Here is an 18,776-nt window from a genome sequence, read left to right as displayed (position 1 = left end):
GCTTTAAGCCAACTTTTTCACTCTCCTCTTTCACTTTCATCAAGAGGCTTTTTAGTTCCTCTTCACTTTCTGCCATAAGGGTTGTGTCATCTGCATATCTGAGGTTATTGATATTTCTCCCGGCAATCTTGATTCCAGCTTGTGCTTCTTCCAGCCCAGCGTTTCTCATGATGTACTCTGCATATAAGTTAAATAAGCAGGGTGACAATATACAGCCTTGACGTACTCCTTTTCTAATTTGGAACCAGTCTGTTGTTCCATGTCCAGTTCTAATTGTTGCTTCCTGACCTGCATATCTTCCTGATCTTCCTGACTCATCTCACATGCTAGTAAAGTAATGCTCAAAATTCTGCAAGCCAGGCTTCAGCAATATGTGAACTGTGAAATTCCAGATGTTCAAGCTGGTTTTAGAAAAGGCAGAGGAACCAGAGATCGAATTGCCAACATCTGCTGGATCATCAAAAAAGCAAGAGAGTTCCAGAAAAACATCTATTTCTGTTTTATTGACTATTCCAAAGCCTTTGACTCTGTGGACCACAATAAACTGTGGAAAATTCTTCAAGAGATGGGAATACCAGACCACCTGACCTGCCTCTTGAGAAACCTATAGGTCAGGAAGCAACAGTTAGAACTGGACATGGGAACAACAGACTGGTTCCAAATTAGAAAAGGAGTATGTCAAGGCTGTATATTGTCACCCTGCTTATTTAACTTATATGCAGAGTACATCATGAGAAACGCTGGGCTGGAAGAAGCACAAGCTGGAATCAAGATTGCCGGGAGAAATATCAATAACCTCAGATATGCAGATGACACAACCCTTATGGCAGAAAGTGAAGAGGAACTAAAAAGCCTCTTGATGAAAGTGAAAGTGGAGAGTGAAAAAGTTGGCTTAAAGCTCAACATTCAGTAAACTAAGATCATGGCATCTTGTCCCATCTCTTCATGGGAAATAGATGGGGAAACAGTGGAAACAGTGTCAGACTTTATTTTTTGGGGCTCCAAAATCACTGCAGATAGTGACTGCAGCTATGAAATTAAAAGACGCTTACTCCTTAGAAGGAAAGTTATGACCAACCTAGATAGCATATTGAAAAGCAGAGATACTACTTTGCCAACAAAGATCCGTCTAGTCAAGGCTATGGTTTTTCCAGTGGTCATGTATGGATGTGAGAGTTGGACTGTGAAGAAAGCTGAGCGCCAAAGAATTGATGCTTTTGAACTGTGGTGTTGGAGAACACTCTTGAGAGTCCCTTGGACTGCAAGGAGGTCCAACCAGTCCATTCTAGAGGAGATCAGTCCTGGGTGTTCATTGGAAGGAATGATGCTAAAACTGAAACTCCAATACTTTGGCCACTTCATGCGAAGAGTTGACTCATTGGAAAAGACCCTGATGCTGGGAGGGATTGGGGGCAGGAGGAGAAGGGGACGACAGAGGATGAGATGGCTGGATGGCATCACCGACTCGATGGACATGAGTTTGAGTGATCTCCGGGAGTTGGTGATGGACAGGGAGGCCTGGCGTGCTGTGATTCATGAGGTTGCAAAGAGTCGGACACGACTGAGTGACTGAAGTGAACTGAACTGACCTGCGTATAGGTTTCTCAAGAGGCAGGTCAGGTGGTCTGGTATTCCCATCTCTTGAAGAATTTTCCACAGTTTATTGTGATCCACACAGTCAAAGGCTTTGGAATAGTCAATAAAGCAGAAATAAATGTCTTTCTGGAACTCTCTTGCGCTTTCTATGATCCAGCGGATGTTGGCAATTTGATCTCTGGTTCCTCTGCCTTTTCTAAAACCAGCTTGAACATCTAGAAGTTCACGGTTCACATATTGCTGAAGCCTGGCTTGGAGAATTTTGAGCATTACTTTACGAGCGTGTGAGATGAGTGCAATTTTGCAGTAGTTTGAGCATTCTTTGGCATTGCCTTTCTTTGGGATTGGAATGAAAACTTCAGCCAAACTGAACTGTTTGTTTTTTTCCCATATATTTTTGCAATTCCCTACTTAGACTTTTTTAATATTACAGTTTCTCCACTTATAATGCCTATTTTTATTCTCTACACATCATCTCAGCTACACAGGTGTTGATAGCTGCCACTGGGGACAAGTTGTCTCCTGAGAGATTACAGGTGTCATTCTTTTCCTTTACATCTGCTGCTGTCCAGGATCTGGCCTCCAAAGTGAATTTGACAGTTCCATGAGAATGCATGGACATACCCTAAACAAGTCCGCATGATTGATGTGTAAAATCAGAATGCCAACTGAATATTTGAATATATTTGTCAGTTCATTGTCTCTTTTTATTTATTTTTTTAGTTTTGTTTTGTTTTTTTTTTTTAAACTTTACAATATTGTATTAGTTTTGCCAAATATCGAAATGAATCCTCCACAGGTATACATTTGTTCCCCATCCTGAACCCTCCTCCCTCCTCCCTCCCCATACCATCCCTCTGGGTTGTCCCGGTGCACCAGTCCCAAGCATCCAGTATCGTGCATCGAACCTGGACTGGCAACTCGTTTCATACATGATATTATACATGTTTCAATGCCATTCTCCCAAATCATCCCACCCTCTCCCTCTCCAACAGAGTCCAGAAGACTGTTCTATACATCAGTGTCTCTTTTGCTGTCTCGTACACAGGGTTATTGTTAGCATCTTTCTAAATTCCATATATATGCGTTAGTATACTGTATTGGTGTTTTTCTTTCTGGCTTCACTCTGTATAATAGGTTCCAGTTTCATCCACCTCATTAGAGCTGATTCAAATGTATTCTTTTTAATGGCTGAGTAATACTCCATTGTGTATATGTACCACTGCTTTCTTATCCATTCATCTGCTGATGGGCATCTAGGTTGCTTCCATGTCCTGGCTATTATAAACAGTGCTGCGATGAACATTGGGGTACACGTGTCTCTTTCCCTTCTGGTTTCCTCAGTGTGTATGCCCAGCAGTGGGATTGCTGGATCATAAGGCAGTTCTATTTCCAGTTTTTTAAGGAATCTCCACACTGTTCTCCATAGTGACTGTACTAGTTTGCATTCCCACCAACAGTGTAAGAGGGTTCCCTTTTCTCCACACCCTGTCCAGCATTTATTGCTTGTAGACTTTTGGATCGCAGCCATTCTGACTGGCGTGAAATGGTACCTCATAGTGGTTTTGATTTGCATTTCTCTGATAATGAGTGATGTTGAGCATCTTTTCATGTGTTTGTTAGCCCTCTGTATGTCTTCTTTGGAGAAATGTCTATTTAATTGTTTGGCCCATTTTTTGATTGGGTCATTTATTTTTCTGGAGTTGAGCTGTAGGTGTTGCTTGTATATTTTTGAGATTAGTTGTTTGTCAGTTGCTTCATTTGCTATTATTTTCTCCCATTCTGAAGGCTGCCTTTTCACCTTGCTAATAGTTTCCTTTGATGTGCAGAAGCTTTTAAGTTTAATTAGGTCCCATTTGTTTATTTTTGCTTTTATTTCCAATATTCTGGGAGGTGGGTCATAGAGGATCCTGCTGTGATGTATGGCGGAGAGTGTTTTGCCTATGTTCTCCTCTAGGAGTTTTATAGTTTCTGGTCTTACATTGAGATCTTTAATCCATTTTGAGTTTATTTTTGTGTATGGTGTTAGAAGGTGTTCTAGTTTCATTCTTTTACAAGTGGTTGACCAGATTTCCCAGCACCACTTGTTAAAGAGATTGTCTTTAATCCATTGTATATTCTTGCCTCCTTTGTCAAAGATAGGTGTCCATATGTGCGTGGATTTATCTCTGGGCTTTCTATTTTGTTCCATTGATCTATATTTCTGTCTTTGTGCCAGTACCATACTGTCTTGATAACTGTGGCTTTGTAGTAGAGCCTGAAGTCAGGTAGGTTGATTCCTCCAGTTCCATTCTTCTTTCTCAAGATTGCTTTGGCTATTCGAGGTTTTTTGTATTTCCATACAAATTGTGAAATGATTTGTTCTAGCTCTGTGAAGAATACCGTTGGTAGCTTGATAGGGATTGCATTGAATCTATAAATTGCTTTGGGTAGTATACTCATTTTCACTATATTGATTATTCCAACCCATGAACATGGTATATTTCTCCATCTATTAGTGTCCTCTTTGATTTCTTTCACCAGTGTTTTACAGTTTTCTATATATAGGTCTTTAGTTTCTTTAGGTAGATATATTCCTAAGTATTTTATTCTTTCTGTTGCAATGGTGAATGGAATTGTTTCCTTAATTTCTCTTTCTGTTTTCTCATTATTAGTGTATAGGAATGCAAGGGATTTCTGTGTGTTGATTTTATATCCTGCAACTTTACTATAATCATTGATTAGTTCTAGTAATTTTCTGGTGGAGTCTTTAGGGTTTTCTATGTAGAGGATCATGTCATCTGCAAATAGTGAGAGTTTTACTTCTTCCTTTCCAATTTAGATTCCTTTTATTTCTTTTTCTGCTCTGATTGCTGTGGCCAAAACTTCCAGAACTATGTCGAATAGTAATGGTGAGAGTGGCCATCCTTGTCTTGTTCCTGACTTTAGAGGAAATACTTTCAACTTTTCACCATTGAGGATAATGTTTGCTGTGGGTTTGTCATATATAGCTTTTATGTTGAGGTATGTTCCTTCTATTCCTGCTTTCTGGAGAGTTTTTATCATAAATGGATGTTGAATTTTGTCAAAGGCTTTCTCTGCATCTATTGAGATAATCATATGGTTTTTATTTTTCAATTTGTTAATGTGGTGTATTACCTTGATTGATTTGCGGATATTGAAGAATCCTTGCATCCCTGGGATAAAGCCCACTTGGTCATGGTGTATGATCTTTTTAATATGTTGTTGGATTCTGATTGCTAGAATTTTGTTTAGGATTTTTGCGTCTATGTTCATCAGTGATATTGGCCTGTAGTTTTCTTTTTTTGTGGGATCTTTGTCAGGTTTTGGTATTAGGGTGATGGTGGCCTCATAGAATGAGTTTGGAAGCTTACCTTCCTCTGCAATTTTCTGGAATTAGCCAGTTTACTAATTTACAATAAGAATTTCTTTTCAGAGATGTAAATGCTTAAAATCCATTAGCTATAATTAGCTATAGCCCCTGCAAACCTTTCTGTATTAGCAATGCCTTTGGCAAAGGGACCAGTGTGTTGGCTTAAATTCACTCTTATAGAAACAGTATTTAGATGACCAGAAAAATATTTGCCTCTTTGTCTTGCGTTTTTCTCTGCCTTCTTGATTATCAACTGTCCTTTTGGTTGGTACATTCTTTTCCATTTTTTAAGGGGCATTTGCCCTCCTTGATTTTCTTTTCCTTAGAGCACATATCACTGCTTCCCCAGACACTGATAACAGAGTATAAGTCAAGATAAGATTTTCCTGTTGAAAAAATTTGAGTTTGTAGTTACGGCAGTGATGAAATTCTAGTAGAAAGCATAGCAGAATCATAAGACCTACTCAGTAGATGTCTGAAGAACAGCATACTCAGCGCCTCCCTTACTCCTTCTTCTGGGACTTTTCCTCCCTTTCCTGCTACATAGCTTGTTTAATCTGTCCTTGGACTCCATGAGCCAACAACTCTCCCTTTTTTTTTAGGCAATTCAACCTGAGTTTCTATCACTTTTAATAAAAGTTAATAGAGTTTCATATAGAGATTTCATTTCTTCATTTATAAAATGGGAAGAGTAATGGCCATTTCTTGTAATTTTTATCAGGTTTTAATAAGATAAAGGACTTTTAAAGTGCTACACAAAAGTAAGTTCTTTGGGTATTGTGTTATATGTACTGAATTCCCGGAACTATATTTCTAATCCTTTTATTCAAGTGATTTTCTTTGAAACCAGTGAAAGGCACTATACTTTTAAACACATAAGATTACCTAATTTTATCATAGTCATGTGGATCAAAGGCTCTAGGTAAATACCTATTTTACATTCTAGTATTTTTAAAAGAATTATGTTAGTGATTATCTTTGTTTTAGTTTTTTTCTATTTTGTACTTTCAGTGAGTTATCAATCATTTCTTTTATATTTAGGTTTATGAAATAAGTAAAAGGACATGCTTATTGGCAAAACTATATTTACCCTTACCTAACAGCACAGAGTTGAAAAGCAAAACTATTTTGGAATATCTAGAATTTAGCTCTGATAAACTGGTCATACCTGCATATGGAGAAGTAGGAAGCAGTAAGTTTATTAAAAATATATCTTCCCTCCTATTTCCTTCATGAGTTCTGTTTCCTAAATGACCCTGGGTCATTCATATGAATAAAGAATCCTATTCATAGAGTCATAAAACATGTTGGTAGATGCCAGGGGCTGGGGGTGGTGGGTTGTGGGGTGGGAAGGGAGAATGAGGATTTAGTGTTCAATGGGGACAGAGATTCAGTTTAGAGAAGTGAAAAGTTCGGGAGATGGTGAGAATTGCACAGCCATGTGAATGTACTTAGTGCCACTGAAATGTACAGTTAAATGTTGTTAAAATAGTACATTTTACATTATGTGACATTTACCACAATTAAAAAAAACATTAAAAAGGAATCCTGTATTCACAGTGTTAGGTTAAAATGAATTAAGTTCTTCCAGAGAGTAAACTAATTTTTAAAACTTTGACTTGAATCAGATCTTTGGGAAATCTAAACTTTGGGACAAGCTCCTTTGCTTTTCCTAGGGCATCTGAGACAAGAGCACTGTGCTTTGTATAATGTGAGTGCCACACTTTGAAGTGAAGTCAAAGTCCCTCAGTCGTGTCCAACTCTGCAAACCCCATGGTCCGTGGAATTCTCCAGGCCAGAACACTGGAGTGGGTTGCCATTCCCTTCTGCAAGGATCAAACCTGGGTCTCCAGCATGGCAGGTGGATTCTTTATTAGCTGAGCCACCAGGGAAGCCCACCAAATGGTCTGAGCTTTAGTAAAGCCTGAAGATGCTCCAGGACATGTTGATTCATCTTTGAACTGAATAGGGGAGGAAGGAAGAGGAGAGAGAAAAGAAGAGATAAGAGACAGGAGAGAAGAAGGGACTTTTTTTTACTGGCTTTCAGTTGATTTTCCTCCTCCTGCAATTTACGTTAGCATGTCTGCCAGAATGCTGTCATTCCTCGTCTCCCACGGTTGCCTTCTCTCTCACCTTCCCTGGGGTGTTGTAATTGCTGTGTCCATCTGGTGAAAAGAAAGGGAGTGTGAATGGGTGAGCAAGGAGGAGAGAGAAGGAAATAAGCAGGCAAAGGAGCAAGGAAAGTAGAGAAAATGAGGGAGGAATGTAGTCTGCTTAGATAAAGTCCAGATGGAGCAGAAAAGCAGGTTGTGGAGACCCAGGAGAAAAGACTTAGAAAAATTTAGGAGGCACTAAGCACTTGGCAGAAGTTTCAAGAAATACCACTGAGCTCTCTGGAGACTGAGAAAGAAGATGAGCAGAGGGATAAAATTGAAGAATGTAGGAAAGGAGCCAAACGGCAGCTCTTTCTCTGCCAGCACGCGTGCTCAGTTGCTGGTTGTGTCAGATTCTTTGTGACCCTGTGGACTGCAGCCCGCCATGGAGTTTCCCAGGCAAGAATACTGAAGTGTGTTGCCATTTCCTACTGCAGGGGATCTTTCCCCCCACCCCCCTGCCCCCTGTCAGGGATCAAACCCACATCTCCTGATCCTACATTGGCAGGCAGATTCTTTACCACTGAACCACATTGGAAAGCCTTTTTTTTTTTGCTGCCAATGTTTTTTTTCCTTGCTGGCAGCCACTCCCAGAAAGAATGGTTTGAAAACGTGTTCAGATAAATTCTCTCTCCTCTTGTTTGTAGTCTGTTTGAAACAGTCTGCCTTGAGGGATTTTGGGTAGGAGTTGAAGGAGAGCTGTAAGAATAGAGCCTGCAGTCAGCATAAACTTTGTATTTCTGGGGTTCCAGGAACATGTAAAAGGGGAAAAAAAAACTGTAATGTGCTCAAATATTCCTATGTTTTTAATACCGTTTATAAACAGATGTGCCCTTTCTTCTTGAGGAAAATGGAACTGAAGAACTTTGTCTTTTGACGTCAGGAAAACTAAGCTATTCTCTATCATGGGCCTTAGATGAAAATGGTGTTCCTCTGACACCTGTGTCACAGTCGTTACGATCTGCTTTCTGCAGGTAATAAACTTTATGCTTGAAAAATAATGCCAGTCCTCAGCAAAGCATCACACAAAGCCTACAAAACGGAAACTCTAGATAAATGGTAGGAACAGTTTAGTTTACTTGGATGTTGCTTTATTTTTATTTGTATTTGTAAATATATAAAATATTTATTTCATTTGTAATCACTCCGCTAAAGCAATAAGTGTCTTTACGTGTAAGAGAATGTGTCTCTTCAATGTTTAGGATTAGAGCCACATGGATGATGACAGAGGCGGTTCCACATTCCTTAGACTGTGTAGGCAAAGGCCAGGACTCCCAAGAATTTGATTTCTGGGACCTTTATCTCTCCCAGTCATTCTGGATTATGTAAAAAAAATGATTTTTTGCATTATCAATTTTTTGGAAGAAATTTCTGGACATAGAAATTTCATCTATATCCCGCAACTTCCTAGAGAAATTGGAGTTAACTTCTAGACCCTATCCACAAACAGTATTACTAGAAGTACAGTAGAATTCTATAAAAATGATCATAATGCTGGCTTATATACTGTGCTATGTTTGAGTAAGATGACACATTTAAAGGGCCAAAAGATCTCATCATTAAAGAAATTAATGAATGATAATAACAAAAGGATAGCCTTTTCCCTCCCCATCTAAACACATGTTTTTTTTTTTATTTATTTATTTAAAAAATAAAACACATATTTTTTAAAAAACAGGCTAGATCCAACTATATGACATTATGGGAAAGGTAAAACTATGGAGACAGTAAAAATGTCATTGTTCACCAGGAATTAGGAAAAGGGAGGGATGAATAGGCAGAGCACACGGGATTTTTAGGGCAGTGAAACTACTCTGTAAGGTACTGTAATTGTGGGTACATGTCATTATGCGTTTGACAAAAATCCGTATAACATAGGACACCAATGGATTTTGAGTGCTAATGATGGGTTAGTATAGGTCCATGGATTATAACAAGTGCAACTCTTTTATTGGCAAAAAACATAATAAATTATAACTCTGGTGCAGGATGTTGATAGTGAGGTAGGCTGTGTATGTGGAAACTGTACTTTATACCAATTTTGCTGTGATCCTAAAACTCCTTTTAAAAAATTCCTATTTTTAAAGTAAAATAATATTAAAAAATAATTCCTATAAATAATGTGGATTAAATAGGAAATCAAAACTGAAATTAGAGACCATTTTTAAAATAACAATGAGAACACTATCTACAAAATTTGTGGCATATAGCCAGAATCATAGCAAAAGTTCATAAGTGGTCTTCTTGCATACATGAGTGCTAAGTTGCTTCAGTCTTGAAGGAGGGTTGCCTTGACCTCCTCCCGAGTGGTCTTCTTGGTAAATAAGAAAGAGTTTTAGAAAAAAAACTAAACCAATGTCAGTAGTATTCAACAATTGATGTTGAAGAAACAGGAAGTGGATGTAGGTTACTCATGAAAAAGCTTGACAGTAAAAAGAGGCTGAAAATAAGAGAGAGAACAGAATCAAAGTATGGAGTGCTTAAAAATTGGGGGCAATACTTATCTTCTAAAAGGAAGTGATGAAACTCATAGGAAAAGAGCCAGAATGTATTAGAAAGAATTTGAGATAAAGAAGCCACCTGCCAATACAGGCAATGCAAGAGACTTGGGTTTGATCCCTGGGTCAGGAAGATCCCCTGGAGGAGGAAATGGCAACCCACTCCAGTATTCTTGCCTGGAGAATCCCATGGACAGAGGAGCCTGGCGGGCTACAGTCCATGGAGTTGCAAAGAGTCGGACACAACTGAAGCAGTTAGCACATGAACTCCTTCAGAGTCAGGATGATATTGAACCAGAACATAAGTCAATATGGTTCTAGAGAAGAGGAAATATCTTTTCAAAACAGAGAATGAGACAGAAATCACAGTACACACAGAAATATAATTTTGATGGATATCCCTCTTTTGCTAAGTAAATCAGGTCATCTTAGAAACCTGGAGCCAGGGCATTTTAGGAGAAAAATGGGTTGTCATCATTCAGTCACTCAGTCATGTTCAACTCTTTGTGACCCCATGGACTGCAGCACGCCAGACTTCCCTGTCCATTACCATCTTCTGGAGTTTGCTCAAACTCATGTCCATTGAGTCAGTGATGCCATCCAACCATCTCATCTGTGAGCCCCTTCTCCTCCCAACTTCAATCTTTCCCAGCATCAGGGTCTTTTCCAATGAGTCAGTTCTTCCCATCAGGTGGCCAAAGTATTGGAGCTTCAGCTTCAGCATCAGTCCTTCCAATGAATATTCAGGGTTGATTACCTTTGGGATTGACTGGTTTGATCTCCTTGCTGTCCAAAGGACTCTAAAGAGTCTTCTCCAGCACCACAGTTTGAAGGCATCAGTTCTTCAGTGCTCAGCCTTTTTTATGGTCCAGCCCTCACATCCATACATGACTACTGGAAAAACCATAGCTTTGACTAGACGGACCTTTGTAGGCAAAGTAATGTATCTGTTTTTTAATTTACTGTCTAGGTTTGTCATTGCTTTTCTTCCAAGGAGCAAGCATTTTTTAATTTCATGGTTGCAGTCACCATCTGCAGTGATCTTGGAGTCCAAGAAAATAAAGTCTGTCATTGTTTCCGTTGTTTCCCCATCTATTTGCTATGAAGTGATCGGACCAGATGCCGTGATCTTAGTTTTTTGAATGTTGAGTTTTAAGCCAACTTTTTCACACTCCTCTTTCACCTTTCTCAAGACGCTCTTTAATTCCTTCTCACTTTCTTCCATTAGAGTGGTTTCATCTGCATATCTGAGGTTATTGATATTTCTCCCACAATCCTGATTCCAGCTTGTGCTTCATCCAGCCTGGCATTTCACATGATGAACTCTGCATATAAGTTAAATAAACAGGGTGACAATATACAGTCCTTCCCAGTTTTGAACCAGTCCACTGTTCCATGTTTGGTTCTAATTGTTGCTTCTTGACCTGCATACAGATTTCTCAGGAGGCAGGTGAGGTGGTCTGGTATTCCCATCTCAGAATTTTCCACAGTTTATTGTGATCCACATAGTCAAAGGCTTTAGCGTAGTCAGTGAAGCAGAAGTAGATGTTTTCCTGACAATCTCTTGCTTTTTCTATGATCCAATGGATGTTGGCAATTTGATCTTTGGTTCCTCTGCCTTTTCTAAATCCAGCTTTTACATCTTGAAGTTCTCAGTTCACCTGTTATTGAAGCCTAGCTTGAAGGATTTTGAGCATTACTTTGCTAGCATGTGTTGCTAAGTCACTTCAGTCATGTCCGACTCTGTGTGACCCCATAGACGGCAGCCCACCAGACTCCCCCGTCCCTGGGATTCTCCAGGCAAGAACACTGGAGTGGGTTGCCATTTCCTTCTCCAACGCATGAAAGTGAAAAGTGAAAGTGAAGTCGCTCAGTTGTGTCGGACTCTTCGAGACCCCATGGACTGCAGCCTACCAGTCTCCTGTGTCTGTGGGATTTTCCAGGCAAGAGTACTGGAGTGGGGTGCCATTGCCTTCTCCGTTGCTAGCATGTGAAATGAGTGCAATTGTGCAGTAGTTTGAACATTCTTTGGCATTGGCTTCTGTGGGATAGGAATGAAAACTAACCTTTTGCAGTCCTGTGGCCACTGCTGAGTTTTCCAAATTTGTTGGCATAGTGAGTACAGCACTTTCACAGCACCATCTTTTAGGATTTGAAGTAGCTCAGCTGGAATTCTTGGAGAAGGAAATGGCAACCCACTCCAGTGTTCTTGCCTGGAGAATCCCAGGGACAGGGGAGCTTGGTGGGCTGCCGTCTCTGGGGTCACACAGAGTCGGACACGACTGAAGTGACGCAGCAGCAGCAGCTGGAATTCTATCACCTCTGCTAGCTTTGTTTGTAGTGATGCTTCCTAAGGCCCACTTGACTTCACATTCCAGGATGTCTGGCTCTAGGTGAGTGATCACACCATCATGGTTATCCGGGTATTAAGATCAAAATGGGTAATAAGGGTAATTTATTTTGGAGCCAGTGAATAAGCTTATAATATGCTGAACCAGAATTTTCTTGTGTTACTCAGTATTTCCCTAGCATAGTCCCCCACTGCAGCTGTTTTTTTTTTTTTTATTTTTTTTATTTTTAATTTTATTTTATTTTTAAACTTTACAATATTGTATTGGTTTTGCCAAATATCAAAATGAATCCGCCACAGGTACACCAAAAACATTTTGGGGGTATAGCTGATTAACAGTTTTGTGATAGTTTCAGATGGCAGCAAAGTGACTTCCAGCCATACACCCACTGCAGCTATTTTTAATCTTTGCCACATCATTCTTTGTCTTTTTCTTAAAGTCAGATGTTTGCTCTCCTCACTCTAAAGCTAACTTTTATGCAAGTAATTTGGAACTTCCCTTGGTCTCTTTTAGGAATCTATTGACATATTTATATCCTTTTCTTACATTTTCTTCAACTTTTCCATCTCCCTATGCTATAAATCTTTCATATCCAAGAAGCTTTCTGTGCTTTAAAACAAAGAAAAATCCAAGCATTTGATTAAATCCTAAAAACCTTTTCTGGTTGTTTTCCCTGCCCAGGTTATTTATTATATGGGTGCTCTCCTGGTCTGTATATATTGCCTTTACTTTTTGTTCACACATTTCATCCCTAAGCCAACCCATTTACTCCTGAAGGCTACGAAGGACCTTCTGGTCATATTTATTGACCTGTCCTCATCTTTTTGCTTCTTGATGTCTCTTCTCTCATGGTTTCTGTGATGCTGCACTTAACAGTTCCAGTCACTTGGGAACTCAAGTTTATAAAAGGTTGAAAGCAGTTGTGCAAGATTGGAACAGATGAAAAGTGTCAACAGAGAATGAACTGCAGGAAACATTTTCAAAGTTCAGAGCCCTTTCTAAAGTGAACTTGAAGTAAAACTTTACAGTTGGGGATTCTGAGATCAGAGAGGGAAATTGCAGAGCTCTCCTCATCTACAGCTGTGGTGGCCCAAGGACTGGTGAGGAGCAGTGGTTTTAGGAGCCTGGGATGGGTGCTCCAAAAGGCAAGACTGACTTGTGAGAGTCCGAGCATGAAGCCAAAGGAGATCAGAAAGAGTTTGTTTATTCACTCACTCATTCATTCATTTATTCATCAACTACTGATGGAACTAGAAACGGAGGAGGATCTTAGAATGCTTTATATTATAAAAGTCATATCTCTCCAGTGTCAATTAACACTGTCTAGAGTTTTTAACACATTTTAAAAACAAAACTGTTTTTCTTACACTCAATAGTTGATTATTTGTGACGTGGTTAATTGAGTTTTATGTTTGACCTTATTTCTTATCTCCCATAACTTTCATTCTGGATTTACTCTTCGTGCTGAAAGTTGTTCCCTTAACGATTCAGTCCTTTTTTAGCTTTTTCTTTTGTACTGGGGTAGAGCCAGTTGTGATAGTTTCAGGTGAACTGCGAAGGGACTCAACCCTACATACACATATTCATGAAAATGATTGTTTTCATGGCTAGAAAGCTTGTTTAGTCTTTATTTGAAAATGTATTTTTTTCCTCATTCTTGAATAATTGTGTAGATGGGCATAAAATTTGAGGCTGATACTTATTTTCCCTAAGCACCCTGAAGCTACAGTTGCATTATCTTCTGGAATTTATCATAGCTGTTTAAAAGTCTGCTGTCAGCAAAAGAGACACTGATGTATAGAACAGTCTTATGGACTCTGTGGGAGAGGGAGAGGGTGGGAAGATTTGGGAGAATGACATTGTAACATGTAAAATATCGTGTAAGAAACGAGTTGCCAGTCCAGGTTCGATGCACGATACTGGATGCTTGGGGCTAATGCACTGGGACGACCCAGAGGGATGGTATGGGGAGGGAGGAGGGAGGAGGGTTCAGGATGGGGAACGCATGTATACCTGTGGTGGATTCGTTTTGATGTTTGGCAGAACTGATACGATTATGTGGAGTCTAAAAATAAAATAAAATTAAAAAAAAAAAAAAAAAAAAAGTCTGCTGTCAGTCTAAATGTTAGTATTTTTTAGATAGTCTTTTCTCCCTGATACCTTTGAAATTCTTAGCTTAATTCTTAGAGACAAAGCTCAGGCCTGAGGGCAGGGAGGAATGGGGAGCTATTGCTTAATGGGTACAGGATTTCTGTTTGGAATGATGAAAAGTTCTGAAAATAACATGGTTATGGTGACTGTACAACACTGTGAGCATACTAAATGCCACTGAATTACATTAGATGCTTAGCATTTGTTTGTGAAGGAGGGTTGCAGATGACAAAGGAATTTAGCTGTAGTCCACAGCTATGATGTAGAATCATCATAGCAAAGGCAGGAGATGTTCTGAGGTTTTTATTACTTCCCCTGAGGCAGAAATCTGGAGACTATGTTGAAATATCATTACAACCAAATTTTTTTAAGGCTATAATAGGATAAATTTCTCTCCATAATGTATTCATTAACATTTAGACTGTACCTGAGCCTTTATTCTCTAAGGGTCCTGGGCTAAGATTCTTCCCGTGAGAAGGAAAATTTGTCACGTGATGATGTTAAGGGTGTCAGGCCCTAGAGATCTCTTATGACAAAGATATTAAAACAGTTCAAATGAGAGGGCAGACATAGGAATTGAAGAAGGGAAGAAGACTCAAGCTTTACCTGTTTGTAAAAAGGAGTACGTCAAGGCTGTATATTGTCACCCTGCTTATTTAACTTATATGCAGAGTACATCATGAGAAACACTGGGCTGGAAGAAGCACAAGCTGGAATCAAGATTGCCGGGAGAAATATCAATAACCTCAGATATGCAGATGACACCACCCTTATGGCAGAAAGTGAAGAAAAACTAAAAAGTCTCTTGACAAAAGTGAAAGAGGAGAGTGAAAAAGTTGGCTTAAAGCTCAACATTCAGAAAACTAAGATCATGGCATCCGATTCCATCACTTCATGGCAGATAGATGGGGAAACAGTGTCAGACTTTATTTTTCTGGGCTCCAAAATCACTGCAAATGGTGATTGCAGCCATGAAATTAAAAAATGCTTCCTCCTTTTAAGAAAAGTTATGACCAACCTAGACAGCATATTAAAAAGCAGAGACATTACTTTGTCAACAAAGGTCCGTCTAGTCAAGGCTATGGTGTTTCCAGTGGTCATGTATGGATGTGAGAGTTGGACTATAAAGAAAGCTGAGCATCGAAGAATTGATGCTTTTGAACTGTGGTGTTGGAGAAGACTTTTGAGAGTCCCTTGGACTGCAGGGAGATCTAACCAGTCCATCCTAAAGGAGATCGGTCCTGGATGTTCATTGGAAGGACTGACGTTGAAGCTGAAACTCCAGTACTTTGGCCACCTCATGCAAAGAGCTGACTCATTTGAAAAGATCCTGATGCTGGGAAAGATTGAAGGCAGGAGGAGAAGGGGATGACAGAGGATGAGATGGTTGGATGGCATCACCGATTCAATGGACATGGGTTTGGGTGAACTCCGGGAGCTGGTGATGGACAGGGAGGCCTGGTGTACTGCAGTTCATGGGGTTGCAAAGAGTCGGACACAACTGAGTGACGGAACTGAACTGAACTGAATTTTGCTTAACATTGTATCAACTGGCTTTGTTAGGAATAACTTCCAAAGATTTGGTAGCTTACAGTGCATGGTGTCGGATTCATGATCTCCGAAGAAGAAAATTGAGCTTCCGGATCAGGGATCAGACTTGACCACTTAGAGCTCTTGTGTGGGCAGAAGTTTTATTATAGGAAAAAGGACAGAGAAAGCTGCTGACATAGACGTCAGAAGAGGATGGAGAGTGCTCACTAGGCTTAGCAAGGCAGGTATATACTTTTTCAGTTGGTTATTAACAATAAATCAAAAAAATGTTTCAAGTTTGTAAAGGTCTTACTAGACCCACTCCCACAATTTACATTTTAAAATGATGGATTATTACTAACAATGGCAAGATCTTGCCAGTCCCACTCCCACAATAAACATTTTAAAATAACAGGATTATCTTAATGTGCTTCCCTTGTGGCTCAGCTGGTAAAGAATCTGCCTGCAATGCGGTAGTGAGTGAAGTCGCTCAGTCGCGTCTGACTCTTTGCGACCCTATCGACTGTAGCCTACCAGGCTCCTCCCTCCATGGGATTCTCCAGGCAAGACTACTGGAGTGGGTTGCCATTTCCTTCTCCAGGAGATCTTCCTGACCCAGGGATTGAACCTGGGTCTCCCACATTCCTGGATGACGCTTTAACCTCTGAGCCACCAGGGAAGCAATGCAGTAGACCTGGGTTCAATCCCTGGGTTGGGAAGATCCCCTGGAGAAGAGAAAGGCTACCCACTCCAGTATTCTGGCCTGGAGAATTCCATGGACTGTATAGTCCATGGGGTTGCAAAGAGTAGGACACAACTGAGTGACTTTCACTTTCACTTTCTTAAGAAGGAGAAACATGTCCTCCAACAGGATACATTGTTGTTAGATAATCCTTTGTACAGAGTTTAAGATGAGTTGTTTTGTTGTTATCATCAGCTCTGGGCTTAAAGAAAAAAAAAAGGCTGTAATGGTATAAGTTTTATGTGACTAAGACTAAGGAATGTAGGAAAAAAAGTTTGTTCTTTTGTCCTCTTTGATAACCCCAGACCCCTATCTCCTCCTCGGGGACCCCAGACTTCTTATCAACCTACCTAAGGATTGACTCTCTCAGATTCATCATAAAAAATATGAATAGATACTGATGGAAAGTGGACAGTGTAAAATGTATGTCCGTGTTTGGGCTGACATTGTGGAATCTGAGTCAGACTGTATTACTGAAATCCTAGTTTATAGACTGGAATTTTCCCTGAGTACTACATAGAAAGGATCTTAGAAATCTTTCAGTTTGAAGCATTCTAATTCCACAAGGTGAATGAATTACCCATGAAGAGAGAGATTAAATAACTGGGATAATTGATGGCGGAAAAGAAACCCTTTCTGTTTAGGGTTGAATTTCCTCTGCACTTTGCCTGTGGTTGAGGTCACTAAGATTGCACTCCCAGGTGTGCTAGTGGTAAAGAACCTGCCTGCCAGTGCAGGTAGACATAGGAGACGTCAGTCAGGAAGATCTCCTGGAGGAGGGCATGGCAACCCATTCCAGTGTTCTTGCCTGGAGAATCCCACGGACACAGGAGCTTGGGAGGCTGCAGTCCATAGGGTTGCACAGAGTCGGACATGACTGAATTGACTTAAGAATGCACTTAAGAATACATTCTAGCCTGTCCTTCATAGCTCTCCAACTTCTAAAGATATGGCCTTATAGGACCAAACAACGATATTCTTCTGACTCATACTTCCCAGTTAATTGTATTACATACCCTATATTGTGTTTCAACTATAAAGATATAGCCTAAAGATTCTTTTTATATTGTATATTTTAGATAGCAAAGAGGAATATTTATGAGCTTTACCCTTAAAAAGCTTGTCTCTTAAGGGAGGGGTAGACATTTATCAAAAAACTATCATGCAGTTAGAATGTGAGAAGAACCAGGGAAGATAGCACATCTGAACCTTCTGTTTTATCCTTAAATACAGAGAATGGATAAGCTTAATCTTTAAATACCTGTAATGGGTCGGTTTTACCCCATATAACAGATGTATCACCTGTATATTACATACAAATTCACAACATATTTTTCCTTATGTTAGTGTGTTAAGGAATGTAGATGCAAGAGGTGTTCCTGAAATTCCATGGCTTATTAATGCACAGAAGCTTTTTGAATGGGCCAATGAGGTCAGAATTGACCCAAATAACCCAGAATGTTCTGATTTAATGGAATTTATTATGGTAAGTTGTGGCAAAATATCTGTACTGTAAATATATTTATTAAGGTCTATACTCTTATGCTCCTCCACAGTTTGCAGTGTATTTTTCTAGGCACTAGGAGTCATTAAAAGTAAAAAAGGACAGTTTTCAGCCAGTTTACAGTACTATGAGGCAGTTAGAAATTCAACAACTGGGAAAATGATTGGTACTCCGCTACTATTTAGCAGCCCTTGCTTGGTGCATCCAGCAGAATAATCTCCAGGTTGACATCAGTTGTACATCTACTGAGTACCAGCCGTATTATTAATTACTGAGGACTTTAAAGATGACTCAAAGACATCCTCCTTCCCTCAAAGACTCTATTCACTTCTACTCCTGCTCATAGCCAACTGAACTGCTCTTTGTGCTCCAAAAATGCTTTCTTCATACTTTTATCCATGCCATTCCCTCTGCTTAGAAGAGCACCTATATCAGCTATCTTACCCATCCTGCAGGTTTGGTAAATACTTCCTTGGCAACCTTGTTACCGAGTCCAAGCTCCCTCTGCTCCCCCACAGGATAGGCCAGTGAATCTGGGAGATAAGTTGAGGCAGGAATATGGCTTTGTTTGGAAAGCCAGCTGACCGAGAAGATGGCAGACTAACATCTCAAAATAGCCATCTTGTCATCATCTAGATGCCAGTTTCTTTTATGGATCAGAGATGGGGGGTGGACATAAGGAAACAAAGTAAAAAGGCCATTTAATCTTGCAAGTATCTCCTGGAATGGCAAGCCTCAGGCAGGGGGATGTGTTAATTTCTTTCCTCCTGCCAGCCAGGTGGACAGGGTTATGAACAAAGGCAATTTAGCTTAAGTCGGGCAGAGGAGCAGAGTTCTTTGAGGCAGGCCATTATGTGTGATTATAATAACAATATCAA

At 39.9% G+C, this 18,776-nt stretch overlaps 1 protein-coding gene across 1 annotated transcript in view; it reads left to right on the top strand.

The window, feature by feature from the left end:
• Positions 1-18,776, top strand: part of CC2D2B (coiled-coil and C2 domain containing 2B) — a 107,928-nt gene that overhangs the window by 35,734 nt on the left and 53,418 nt on the right. The window contains exons 15-17 of the mRNA XM_027528984.1: positions 6,011-6,161; positions 7,949-8,096; positions 17,742-17,880. Coding sequence (XP_027384785.1) covers positions 6,011-6,161; positions 7,949-8,096; positions 17,742-17,880 — 438 coding nt within the window. The remainder of the gene's footprint in view (positions 1-6,010; positions 6,162-7,948; positions 8,097-17,741; positions 17,881-18,776) is intronic.

The sequence above is a fragment of the Bos indicus x Bos taurus genome, chromosome 26 (assembly GCF_003369695.1).
Source record: "Bos indicus x Bos taurus breed Angus x Brahman F1 hybrid chromosome 26, Bos_hybrid_MaternalHap_v2.0, whole genome shotgun sequence".
Lineage (NCBI taxonomy): Eukaryota > Metazoa > Chordata > Mammalia > Artiodactyla > Bovidae > Bos > Bos indicus x Bos taurus.
The sequence above is the reverse complement of the archived record's forward strand: the minus strand, read 5'-3'. Positions and strand labels throughout refer to the sequence as shown.